Source organism: Cibotium barometz, chromosome 8, assembly GCF_041138505.1.
Source record: "Cibotium barometz isolate CiBa-2024 chromosome 8, ASM4113850v1, whole genome shotgun sequence".
In the NCBI taxonomy this organism is placed as follows: domain Eukaryota; kingdom Viridiplantae; phylum Streptophyta; class Polypodiopsida; order Cyatheales; family Cibotiaceae; genus Cibotium; species Cibotium barometz.
The window spans coordinates 39,627,898-39,641,807 of NC_141053.1; the positions used below are offsets into that span (position 1 = coordinate 39,627,898).

At 39.6% G+C, this 13,910-nt stretch overlaps 1 protein-coding gene across 1 annotated transcript; it reads right to left on the minus strand.

The window, feature by feature from the left end:
* Positions 1-792: 792 nt before the first annotated feature.
* Positions 793-3,996, minus strand: LOC147636247 (GDSL esterase/lipase At5g08460-like). Its single transcript, XM_086801682.1, has 5 exons — positions 3,499-3,996; positions 2,978-3,096; positions 2,454-2,708; positions 1,776-2,025; positions 793-1,355 (listed from the first exon to the last, which is right to left on the minus strand). The coding sequence occupies exons 1-5, from the start codon at positions 3,755-3,757 to the stop codon at positions 1,132-1,134; spliced, it is 1,107 nt and encodes a 368-aa protein (XP_086657808.1). The 5' UTR covers positions 3,758-3,996; the 3' UTR covers positions 793-1,131.
* Positions 3,997-13,910: the final 9,914 nt, after the last annotated feature.

Genomic DNA, 13,910 nt, shown 5'->3' on the forward strand with positions numbered 1-13,910 from the left:
GAAGTACATGATATGGCTTGATTTGAGGGCGTTGGGGGTAGTTTACAACCATACATATATTTTTCGGCTCCACATACATGGCTCATGCTGGTATTCTCCATCCATGCGAGTTTGTACATGTATACCTAAGGTTTCGAGGACAAAACCTCTTAGGGGATGGTTTTTAACAAAGTGAAAGGGACTTAAGTCAATTTGGGCCCAAGGCCAAGGGATGAAGAGGATGTGAAAGGGGCCAAGGGTTGGACTAGGATTGGGCATGCCCATGGATACTTTTAAGTGTAGCGTGAAAGGGTGGCCCAGTGTATAAGTGAATATAGGCCCTAATCTCTTGTTAACTTTGATAATTACTTGAATATGAGAAATTACCCTTTTCTCCTCTCTAAACCTAGGCTGGTCTCTCTAATCTAGGCTAATCTAGATGTTGCTTTCTTTCAATAAGATGTAGATTGGCATCTCCAATAACTCTATACTCACATCCATGTGTGCATGCACTTTCGATGCTCTCGTCAAAACACACATGCATTCCATGATGGCACTCCTCATTTCGAGCTCCATGGGAAAGACCCAATATCCCAACATTCCAATGTGTCCACCATCACAATTCTAGTCCATGTCCGTGTGTTCGTGCTCAAAGGAGACCTCAATTTATGTTTCCAAAGGCTTAGAGACTTAATGCAAAATCATGGCCTTAGTAAAACATGCCTTTGAAGAAAGCAACATAATGACACACTTGCATATATTCAGCAGTGCTTGCGAACAAACTTGAAAGTTGTGGTGAGCGAGAAAAGTCAATAAGCAAGAGCACATTTGTGTACCATTTCCAAACCACAAGTACATTATAAACTTTGGAAATTCATTTGGTTAAAACAGGGGGCACAAGCACAATTCATGAAGACAAAGCAAGAGCAATAAATGAATGAAGGAAAGATTCCAAAGAGCAAGGGGTGCATGGAGGCGTCATATTTGCAAATGCATGGGTGTGGTGTGACAAAGGTGGGGGGGTGTACCATGTTCCTACGGGGACATATTTGGTTGTCACGAGAGCTCTGCATGCTTTTTTTTATTCTGGCGGAAAGCAAGCGCTGCGCCCACCATGGCAAGCTGGTCACGGGTTCACATATGGCGTACTGCTCAGAGGAGCGACAGTTGTTGGAAGTTGAGAGGTGTGATGTCCTCTTCCGTGCCCGCCCACAGGCGCTCGGCCACAACGCGGTAGGCGGCGCTCGTCGGGTGGACATAATCCCAGAACACGTGCTCCGACGCGTTTGCGCACACCTGATCGATCAGAGGAATGCATGGTGTGGCGCCATTGTACTCCCCCCACCCGCAACATGCCGTCTTCGCATCGCTCATTCCTGATCAATAATTATAATTATCAACCCATGCGCCTAATCAATGAGTCCATTAGCACACAAAACACGATTAATATACTGTGAATTTGCGCTGTATCCAAAACATCAGCTTATAATTATAGTGTGCTGGGTTAATTAACGGTTTTTTATTATCCTCATTTGGCAGTACGTCTCACAAGCTGCTTAGGCTAATGATTAACATAGTTCGAGATCATAATCGCCGTAATAATACGTTTATAGCTCGAACTATCTTGATCATTAGGGTAGTTATAATTAGCCGGTGTTAATTAAGGGTTAAGATCTTACCATATGATGTTCGAGATCATAATTACCGTAATACGTTAGCTCGAACTATCTTGATCATTAGCGTAGTTGCAGAAGTTAGAATTAGACGGTGTTAATCAAGGGTTAAGATCTAATTACCATATGCGGTGGAGTTGCGCAGCATTTTTAATGCTAAATCGAAAGCATTGCCATAGACCAAGTGTGCGTCTGATAGGTTGCCTGCTTGCAGACATTTTATGTTTTCGAGCAATGCGGCGTTGTAGCTCTTGACTGCTTCGTTGAGAGCGGAAGCACATTGGCCCTGACATTTGTAGAGCATGTACGGCACACAACCCACTGCCGGAACTGAAAACACCACAATTTTGCGTGCACCGAGGGCATATAAATCCTGTTTCCCAATACCACGTAGAAAGTTAATCAAGTATTAATATTAATTAAGCATGCAAAGATTCTAACCAAACTTGCAAGAAAAGGTTTAGCACCCATACAGCTAGACCTTAATTAAAGATGGTTTTAACACCGTTCTTAATTTTAGGAAACACACACACACACACTTCCTTTTCACTCTTGATGAAACCCACAAATATTGAAGAAAATAATCAAACTTTTGGGCAGATTTTGCACTATTATTGCATTTTCTACAATCTGTGCTAGAAGAGGTTTAAGACCCATGATAACCTTAAAAGCAGGTTTTAGACCACAAGACAGATTTTTATCCAAACTTGCTAGAAAAGGTTCAAGGCCCATACTAGACCTTAAAGTTGGGTTTTAGACCATTATTAGTTAGTATAGCTTTTCAAGGCAATAAAAAGCTACCTGTATCTTCTCCAGCAGTTGAGACAAGAGATTTTCTTGAAATGTTGGTGGAAACTGTTGAAAATCACTTTGATTAGAATTAATAACGATGGAGCTTGCATGGTAGTAGCTGAAGAAGTCATTGCTCCCAGTAATAATAACATAGAGGGACTTGGAGATGAGTAGTGAAGCTTGCTCAGCACCGAGGGTGGTGTTTAGTTTTGTCCTCACTTCATTGAAATTCTTAATTTGCTGTGATAATGGTATATGCTGTCCCTGAAAGGTTGTTTTGAAGGGGGAAAAAAATGCAAAATTTGATTCACCAAATGTAGTTAGTAGTTAAACTCACAAGAAGCTGAATTAATGGAGTATTTGAGTACATTGCCATGCAACAGTAGATATTATTTATTGCTGGCTTACATAAAGAGCTTAATTAATGGAGTACTTAAGTACATTGCCATTAATCAAGCTAATAAGGAGCTTAATTAATGGAGTATTTGAGTACATTGCCATGCAACAGTAGATATTATTCATTGCTGGCTTACATAAAGATCTCCTGTGGTATCAAGTATTCCTGATCCTGCTGATGCAAAGCATACTCCATGCATAATGTTATCCCCAGCAAGCGCATAAGGGGGCACAAGTGGAAGCCCAAGAAATGTGGCTGCATATGAAATTGTAATCCATCATGAATTGTAATTTTTCTAATAAATTCTAATTCATGCAAAGCCTTTGCACTTAGTCACAAATAAAATAGAGATTAAAAAAAAAAACACAGACCAAATGTAATGTCAATTAAACCCTTGATAAGCTAGAATTTTTGCTAGCTCTGTGTGATATATATAATATTTTATTCTACTTATAAATTTTTAAAATCTCAGGAACATATTGTATTAATGGAGCCTCAATCATGTAGCCATGTCCCAATAAAAAAATTCCTTGATAAAAAAAGCTATGTCAAAGAAAAAGAAGATGGGGTGGTATTGATATATTATTACAGGCAGTTAATAATATTACCCATCAGCATACACTCTGATAGTTAACTGCATTTTTCTTTAAAACTCACCAAGATAATCAACGGCCAGCAGGCCATCTGTGAATCGTCCAGTGGGGACACTATCCATGAAATTCTCTCCATAAGGAGAGAAATCAGCTCTGGCTAATGTGAAGAGCCAGTTATTGTTGCCAGTGTCAGCAATAGAATCTCCAAAGAGGAACAATGCAGGGATGTTATTAACTGCAGCTTCTTGTGTGTGCGCAAGCTTGAGAAGTGTGATAAGATTAAAAACAATTAGCTGCAGGAGCAGTAGCTGCTGATTGGCCATATCTAATAATTAAGGCGTATGATTTGAATTAATTTCTTCTCTAATGATACTGCAGCTAATTAGGCTGCGAAGAAGAGAAGATCATTAAATCGAATTAAGGCGGATGATTAGAATCAATTTCTTCTCTAATGATACTACAGCTAATTAGGCTGCGAAGAAGAGAAGATCATTAAATCTATGATACAGCACGCGCGCGCGCGAGTGTGTGTGTGTGTGTGTGTGTGGAGATGAATCGCAACACTACCTGTAGCCACCTTATAATAGTGCTGTTGCTCCCATGCAGACAAATGCAATACGACACTTACGTACATTTTAGAAAAAAAGCCTGTTCTGGTCACAAGCTCGCCTTTTCTTGATATTTTGATCACCTTTAGTAGGTACTCCTTAGCTCTTAGCCTGCTGCACGCGCCTTGATTTTTTATCGTAGTATCTCCAAGCAACAACATTGTATCATCAAAACAATAATATAAAATTATTAGCGTACTAGTTCCGCTTTTGCTGATCATCATCATCACGGTTAAACATGTGTGATTTGCACCATCCTCTCTTGCTTAATCAAGAAGAAAGTCCAGTTGGTTTGATTTTAAAGACGTTGAAAGGCACAAGTAAGAGCAACACACACACACACACAAGTTGTATGTGTGTAACAAGTTGTGTGCCCCCTCCCCAACACACACACACACACACACACACACACACACACACGAGTACACAAGTTGTATGTTGTGTACCCTCCCTTCCCCAACACACACACACACACTTATAATTTTACAACACATACACACATGTATATAATTTTACAACACGCACACATGTATATAATTTTACAACCCAATTCATGCACACAAAGTAAGATTGTAAAGCCTTCCACTACTAGCTCCTTTTCTCACATCAACCTCCTTTTTCAAAAACAACGGATCACACTCATATTTAGGTTTGTCCATTTTACCCAAGTATGCACTACAATAGTTTTCATCTACTTTTTGTGAAGGTACCACCCTCTCACACTCCATATCTTTCTTTGAGATATTTTAGGTTGAGCTCTTAGATAATTAAACCTCACAAGAACACCTTAAACAATTGTTCTAGGAACTTACATGTGGTACCCCCAAGTTGCTTGGAATGGGTATGCTTGTGACTAGACACATTTAATACAAGGTAGCAAAGGATATGGAACCTTGTGAATTTTTTCAACTTGCATTGGTGGACTAAACAAGGGTATTCAAAAAGGTTCTTAAAAGCACATAAATTCACAAAAAATCAAAAGAAAGGTAAAGCAAATGTACATGTTCTTGATTCATAGTGATGTTTAAACTCTTTGGATCTGATTGGCTAGACATGTGTAAGACATTCACCTACATGACCCATTTATCACATTTGACCTCTCTATGGGCACAAATTTGAGATAGAAAATCTTGTAGCATCTACCATGGAAGATATAAGGTGCTAGGTGTTATTCAATATAATATATACATAAGAACACAATCACGTAAGCAAATGTTGTGTATGTAGGGAGCCTCTTTCAAATCTTGTTGATGACTATTTGAAAATTAACCTTTTAATGTCAATATACAAATATTTAAAGGGCTGAAAAAAGTTTTCATTTTATTATCAGTCAAGCTTTGGAAAAAACCCAACCTTGGTATTTCATAAAAAAAGAGAACTTCCACAACCTTGACTATTAATAGAATAATGGAAGGAAGCTGAAATTTGTTGTGTATAAAAAAAGTCTTTGTAAACGATTTGATCTTCTTTTGCCACATTAGGCAAGGAGATGATTTTTTTTTTGTGAGAGAGGTTTCCAATGGGAACATAATTCCATGGAAAGAGTTCAATATTGTTATACGTGGATCACATGGATGAGCTGAACACCATGCATGTACATTGATAGCCTATATGTCCCTCAATGGCAAGAGGAACCCTAGGAATAATGTAAAGGAGCCGGTAAAAAAGCATCTAACTTTATTGTATAATCATATTGATGTGAATAAGATTTTCTTAAGGGTTTTGCAAGATAAAGGCATTACACAACTTTGTACACTTGCAACAACCGAATTCAAGGTGGATTGTGAGACCACACTGACCAATGACAATCCTCGATGGGTAATCAGAAAAAACCTAAGCATGCTTGAGAATTGAGGTTTTCCTTAAATTAAGCTGAAGTTGTAAAGCTATAGGTTGTGTGTGGTTTTCTTAAGAATGAAACTGTAGGTTGTGTATGGGAAGCGTGATTAGGTTTCTCTTGAGTGAATCGGTAAACTCTCTTGCTTGAAATCTTTACCTTGAGTGAAGTGAAGCTAGGGTATGAGAAGTGAGTGGGACTAGCCAGCTATGCGAGATTAGCATAGGTTATATTTTGGGAAGCCAAATAAAATTGTGGGATTATGAAAATGCTAGCATGTGTCCCATTGGAAGTGTAATCTTGCATTTTATATTCATCTTGTGTAGCATGGAGTGGGAAGGATTATGCATAAGTAGGTAATTTTTTGGGAAGGAAGTAGGAGGAGAGTAGAATAGGCATAACTTGTTTCTCTTAAGGTGACCCACTTGCCTTGCATTTGTCTTGCATTTGTCTTGCACTCATCTCGCACTTGCATTGATATGCATCCTTAAGTTGTTCCAGAAGAAGTAGATAAGCCTTATGGAGCTCACTTATTTAGATTCTTTGAGGAACATGATCACTGATGCATAGAAACCCTGGATGAACCACCACTTAGAAGAGTATGAGGGAGAAGATATTAGTAGGAGTAGGAGCATGTAGAATTATGGTGTTGATCACCAATCCATTAGTTAGGTGCAAACTCTTTTGAGTGATATCTAGAAGAAGGAGGAATGAGTAGACCTAGTGAACCACCGTTAGCCTTCTCTAGCCCCACCACAATAGTGTAGCTACTCACATTGATGGTGAACCTTGGGAAGACGCTTGTGTGCCTATAACTATTTGGTAAAGAAAATTTTGGTGTCATTTCCAAGGAGTTTTCACCACTATAAGGTTAAGTCCAATCAAGTTCTTGGTTAAATGGACCTTGAGGAGGGATTCAACAAAGGCAATAACTCTTACATATTAGGTGAAACCAAAATTTCCTATCGCATTATGTATGACTTTAAGGTTTGGTGTAACACTTATCTCTACATTTACATAAAGAGTAAACGTGGAATAACCAACTAACATCTCATAAGGTAAATATGTGTGGAAAGGTTAAGGTAAAGGTGTGGAAAGGTCAAGTTTTTCAACTTGCATTGGTGGAATAAACAATGCTTTTCAAAAAGATTCTTTGAAAGCACATAAATTCCCAAAAAGCTAGAAGAAAGGTAAAGCAAATGTACATGTTCTTGGTTCATAGTGATATTCAAACTACTTGGATGTAACTTGCTATAGTAGACATGTGTAAGATGTTCACTTGCACAACCCAATTATTCATTAGGAAAATTCTGGACTCAAAAGAGGGTTGTTTCAATAATAATATAATAATAGACACATAGATTGAGTGACATGAAATCTACGAACGATATTCACCGGTGGTGGGACCTCTGTATAAACCCACCTAAAACGTGGAGAATCTCTTATCTTCATGAAATATTAAAAAAAACCATCACCTTGTCTTAAAATATTTAAAACCGTTTTTTTGTCAGCACCTAACACAATAAAAGAATGTTTTCCACATTCCTGTGTTAGACGTGGAGCACTAAAAAATTCTTTCCACCACCCCTAGAACTAATGAAGCTTGAATGCTTGGAATAGATAGATACACATTCTCCTGGTTATTCCCTCAACTTGGTTCCACTTTTGAATCTCGAAACATCTTTGGTGCCCAAAAGAACACACCGTCCCTCATTTCTTCTTCCCTCCTTGATCCACAAAAGTGGTTAGCTCAGTCATCCACTTTCTGCTACTTCTTCTTTCTCATACGTCTGTTAGTCTCTCATTGCACCCGAAAGTGGACTGAAACGAGCAAGGAGCAGTATCTCATCTGTTGTGTTGTATAACATAAAAGACGAGAATAAAGAATGGATTCCCCAAGTATACATGAAGTACTCTTGGGTCACTATGCAGCCAGGAAAACATGGCCACTACTGAGTGAAGGGAAAGGCATTTGAAGACTTGGCCAAACATTGGAAAGGAAGGATCCTTGACTTTAAGATGGCACTAGGAGGGAAAACTGTCAAAGAAGTGTTGATCTAGCATGTATTCATGCAAAAAGAGATCAACGTGGGACCATTGAAAGGACTTCCAAGACGTAGACCACATTGTAAGTGCTTGTGTTTTGTATTTCAATGTTGCAAATAAGGTGTATACATTTTTTTGCCTTGCACAGATTTGTACCCATCCAATCTTCAGGAGTGGGAGTCTGCACAATGCTTGACGGGATTCTTGGATGTCATACATGGTGAGGTGGGGGAACTTCAATATGAAGGTCATGCACCAAGTGATCTCGCAAGAAGTAGAACATATTTCTATGACTCATTTTATACCTTGCCCACTCAATCGAGTCGACATGGAAAGTTGAAACGTATTCCGTTGCCCGCACTTGATAGTCCTGAGTGGCCATTGCTTGATACAGAAGTGATAGAGTCATACAGGACCAAAATGTTTAATGATATTAAATGTGCTATGAAGCCTAGCATTGGTGCAAGAAATGTCCACTTAAGTTTGTTTGTTCCAATTGCATGCTTTGTTGATTTATTTTTTGATTGTAAACAATTGAGAAAAACTAGAACAACTTTTGTGTGCAAAGATATAGATGAAGCCTGGCTTGATCATTTGTTTGACAAAGGTTGGAGAGTGAAATCATCAAAGGGAGATGATTTGATCGAATGTCGATTGAACACCTCCGACATTGCATTTCGGTGAGTGTTATAACATTTAAATGTATTTTTGTGAAACAGTTACAACACTTATTTGATTATACTCAAAAAATTATCCTAATGATATTTTGGAATCAGATACTATATTGCCAGGCAACATCTGTGCATGTCATTTACTTATAGAAGGTGGCGATGGATCAACAACAACTGGGAAAGCATGGACCAAGATACAAGAGATGGCAGCCACTCTTGCTTGATAGATATAGTTATGATTCAACAGGGTCACCCATCATTGACATTGGAAGTGGAAGAGAATTGGACTCTCGAATATGTTAGGAAGGAATTAGAAGTAGCTATTCAGAATCCTCTAGATCAATTTTGCTTCAAGCTCGATGGTCGGAAGCTAAGTAAAAGAAGAGAGCATCAGATCATTTGTAAAGATGTTGCAGCCCCACATGAATTGGAGGCACTAGAAGATATATGATGTGACCATGTATACGGTGATAATATATTTTCCATATGCAATAAACTTATCTATTCAGAACATTGCTTTTGTAATGCTTTATTGTTTAAAACAATGTAATGAAGATAAAAATTTCCCAATTGAATTTTTATGTACACAAAAAAGGCTTAAAGTAAGAAAACAAGCAATGAAGGAACACAGTAGCAAATTTGATCCTCTGATTTTCGAATTAAAAGTGCATTTACAATTGATGTTCTCTCTCCAATAACACTAAATATGTGTAAAAAAATATAAATGTACATGTGTAGCTGCATATTTACAAACGTACATTTGTTGGAAGAAGGAAAAAACTATTTATTACTGGAACCCATAGGTATCGGCTTCAGGATGGAGCCATGGCTCTTCTCCCAAGTACGGAGCCCATGTAAGAGGCTCAGGGGGGCCTATCCCCCCTCGTGGATTGGGCGGGATGAAGTCCACTGGGCCGTCTGGAGGCATAACTTCAGCGACCTCGATCAATTTCGTAATCGTTTCCTGCCTAAACATTTGGACGTCTAGGTCCACGTAGCGAGACATTGATGGAAACTGCCATCACAATTCATCAAGGCATAAATAAGATCAACATGACAATATACAAGAAGATAAATAAGAGTACGCATGCGTGAGCTGAAAAATGCTTACATCCTCTGAAGGGAGCTGAAAAATGCTGACAGGTACTCGACTTAGTCTTCAAGATGCAGGAGACTATTTTGATGCTAGTTTGTATCAGCAGGTTATTGGATCCCTTCTTTATGTATGCAACACGAGGCCATATATATAGTATGCAGTCTCACAGTTGAGCAGATTTATGCATAGCTCAAGTACAAAGCAATGGAAAGCTATTAAGTAGGTTTTTTGCTATTTACAGGGCACTCAATATTTTGGATTATTTTATCCAAAAGGAGGGTGACTTAGAGCTGCATGCTTTTAGTGATTTAGATTGGGCCGGATGTTATGACACACGAGTGTCCACTAGTGGATTTTTTTGTTTGCCTTGTTGGTGATTCATGTATGTCATGGCTTAGCAAGAAGCAGCCTACATTGGCCACTTCTAGCTGTGAAGTTGAGTACAAGGCAGCTTTTACAGATACAGTTGAGTGTGTGTGGCTGAGACATCTTATGACTGATTTGGGTGTTGAACAGTCGTCTAGCACTACGATTTTCACTGACAGCCAGAGCGCATTAGCAGTTGTGATGAGGAACCCAGTGTTCATGCTCACACTAAGCACATTGAGGTACATTACCACTTTGTCAGGAAAAGACTCTTTGCAACAGAGATCAGCTTGGTCTATGCGCCTACACATGACAGGAAATGGTCTCTTGTGCATCTTGGCTATGAAAGGACATAGGTACTATCAATAATTGGTCAAGCATCTCATGCCCTAGAAATCATCTATAAACTCACCTCTACTGCTATCCATAATAGACATAGTGTGTTGGTAAGAGCATTTCACAAAGTGATTGGGTGAGAACAAGGTAACGCTCTTGCTTCCAGTGCTCCATTGCCTCCTCTTGGGATGTTCTTACTTGGTTAGGTCCATTGATTGCATAAAGAATACTCAAGTCATCATACCTTTTTGTGGTGTTACTCCTACCATAGATTGGAGTAACGCGGTCCCACAATATTCAAAATACATTCTACATCCATCACCAACAGAGGTGGGATGCATCAAGAAGTATAAACCATTTATATGTATGTCATGGAGCCATGGGATGGAATTGCCATAAAAATAAATTGATGAAATTACCTCCACAACAAGTCTCTCCTAAGGGTGTAGAAAAGTAATGCGAGTGTGTTTGAAAAGATGGTATTCTGGACATTCCCTGATAATACCATTCTTGATAATTTGGATCGAGAATTGATGCATTGGTGTTGCATCAAGTGAAATCCCCATTGCACAAGACTTGTACACTAGCCAAAGGAGTTATGAAACTCTGTGCTTTCAAGAATCCTCTTTATATTGTTGTGTGTTCAACTCTTCATATTTTTTTTAAGTTTTTTTTGGGTGAAATATGTGGTATGTTTTAGTATGGTTTTAATATTTACTATACTTGTGGGTAGGGATTTCACTGACGTAAACGAGAACATGTGAACATGTTAATAACATATGTTAATAACACAAAAAATCTTGTGATCACATGTTATATTCACAAAGCTTTCACAAGGGCCTAAAAAAATTATCTTTGACGGGCATAAAAAATCTTCTTAGGTGGGCACTGACCTGCTATTATGTGAAGATGGTAACATGAGAACATGTGAATAGCTTATTCCCATGTGTAGCCAAGCTTTTAAGGGGTTCCCAAATGGCAAGTGACCTATTATTTTGTGAACGGTAACATGAGAACATGTGAATAACTTGTTCACATGTGTTATTATCACAAAAAATCTTGTGATCACGTGAATATTAAGTCCTTGCTTGTGGGAGTTATATTTTCCCAATAGGCTCCCGCTTTGTGTGAACATAATTTGCCAGGGAGCAAAATTTTATTTGGGGGTACAAATATAAAAGTCAGTTGTATGCCCCACTTCCTGCTTCTCATCATCCTTGGACTTATCAAAGGGTGATGTAAGCCTTTTGAAGCCAATTTTTCCATCTTCCTCGCTCGAGGATGATATAGGTATGATGAAGAACACTTTTTGTGTTAAACCTGCAATAGCAAAGTTTTAACAGTCTCTCTCACTCACTCCCCCCCCCCTCTCTCTCTCTCTCTCTCTATGAGGATCACTCTGCTTTAGCTTCTTCCTCTGCTTAGCTATGGAGCCTTTGCAAGCTGTGTGTGTAACCCCTTGTGAAGCTAGAAAACGAAAGGTTGATTTACACATTCGTATTCCTGAAGAGTATGGCAGCTCTAAAAAAACCCATCCTAATGATGCACAATCTGTCCAAGCTCGTAGGATAGCCAAGGAGAAAAATATAGATCTTTGGGTTGATGGACATCTCTATCCACTTGACCCTCCATTAAGAGCAAACCCTCCTTTTCGCAATTTATCATCTTTTATGCAATTTGTTGGTGAAGGAGATCTTGGCTTGTTAGGATACTGTAGAAGATTGACTACAAGTCGAGCTTGGCAAACCCATATTCTCCATGTGGAGCACCCAAGGGATGGAGAAATAACATTATAAAGCAAGAGGGGTTTATTTCAAAAATACAAGACATGGAGGGGGAGCTTCTGCAGGAGGAACACGTACAAACTATCTACAAGAGATGTTCAATTGGTTTTATCGCACAATCTTTGGAAGGGTATTGGTTAGGGAGTGGGCCCAACAATCTAAGTTTGCGCAAGAGGCACGCAAGGCTGCAAAAAGTCATGCTTGGCTTTAATGGTTGTAGACCAATGCTCCCTATAGGCATGGTGCTTGTTGGCATGGACGAATGAGGAGACAAGGGAGGCGTTGGGTTGTGCACGTACCAGCAAAAATCTACATGTAATAAGGCTAAGAAAATAAGTTTAGTTAGGTTTTTTTCTTTGCCCTTAAAAAAAACTATTAATAGTTCCTTCTCTCACTTCATTTTTATTTCACTTTTTTAGAGAGCTTGAGCTCAAGATCTACGTAGACACCCACGTAAGGACACCAGCACATCACTACGTTAGCATAGTCGTACATGGATATGGCATGCACCAAGAACACCGCATGTGTTACCATGCCTTCATAGAACACAGTGCAAGGCACCCAATGACCACATACTGGCGACACCACGGAAGAGAGTGACCCCTTTTGGATTCTAGGACGCCCAATGGGATCACCAGAGTCCAACCCTCCTCCCACAGCAACACTAGCACACACACATGTAGGCCCTTCTAGTGGGAGCAAGCATGTGAAGAAGACCCCACAATGCAGCCACCCCAGAGATCAAGACACAGAGGCCGATGATGAGCAGTTCGACTGGGTTGGTGAAAACATTCCTACATTGCGTAGCACCATAGGTGGCAAGACCCTACTACTAGGACAAGGTCCCCTATCTACCCAGGAGGAATACACAGGTACCACATCAACAACAGGAGAAGGAGGATTCAGACTATGAGAGAGACCAAGAGGAGGTTCTTGCAAGTGTGTGCAAGCGTAGAAAGGTCAAGCTCTTCAAGACAAGAAAGTTCCAACCTCGCCAACGCACTAACACAACACAGAGAGCTCCAAGGATAAGGATGCGCCAAGGGCATAGGGCTCTACAAGAAATCAAGTTTTATCAGAGGAACACTAAGTTGCTGATAAGAAGAGCCCCTTTCGCTCGCACAATGAAGGAGATTCTCCAACGATATAGAATAGAGTTCCGTGTGCAGGGGATTGCCCTTGAAGCATTGCAAGAAGCCTCTGAGGCTTACCTTGTTGGGCTTTTTGAAGACACCAACCTGCTTGCAATACATGCAAAGAGGATTACCATATCTGCCAAAAGGACATGCAACTAGCTCGGCTCATTTGAGGCGAGCGAGACACGATCTAGAGATCTTAGATGGTAACCTTCTGATAATTAAAATTTTAAGTTTCTCTTACAATGTCTCGGTGTCATCATGTTTGTTTAACATGGAGTGTCTATCATGTGCCAGTTTGTCACCCAAGGCATCAGAAATGCTCCTAGAGGACTGAGGAAGCTGTGCTAGAACAGTGAGAATTTGGCCTCTACAATGGTGATGTAGGCTCAAAATTCGCACTGTTCTGGCACTTCTCCCCTACCCACTCAGGATCGTTTCTGAATGAAGTTGAGCACACTAATTTGTGAGAAACAGTAGTTTATCAGATAAAAATGCCTTTAATCATGTGTAAAAATATAGTGTTTATCATCCAATGCATTAGAATTGCTCCTGGAGGACTGGGGAAGCTATGCCAGAACAGTGCGAATTTAGGC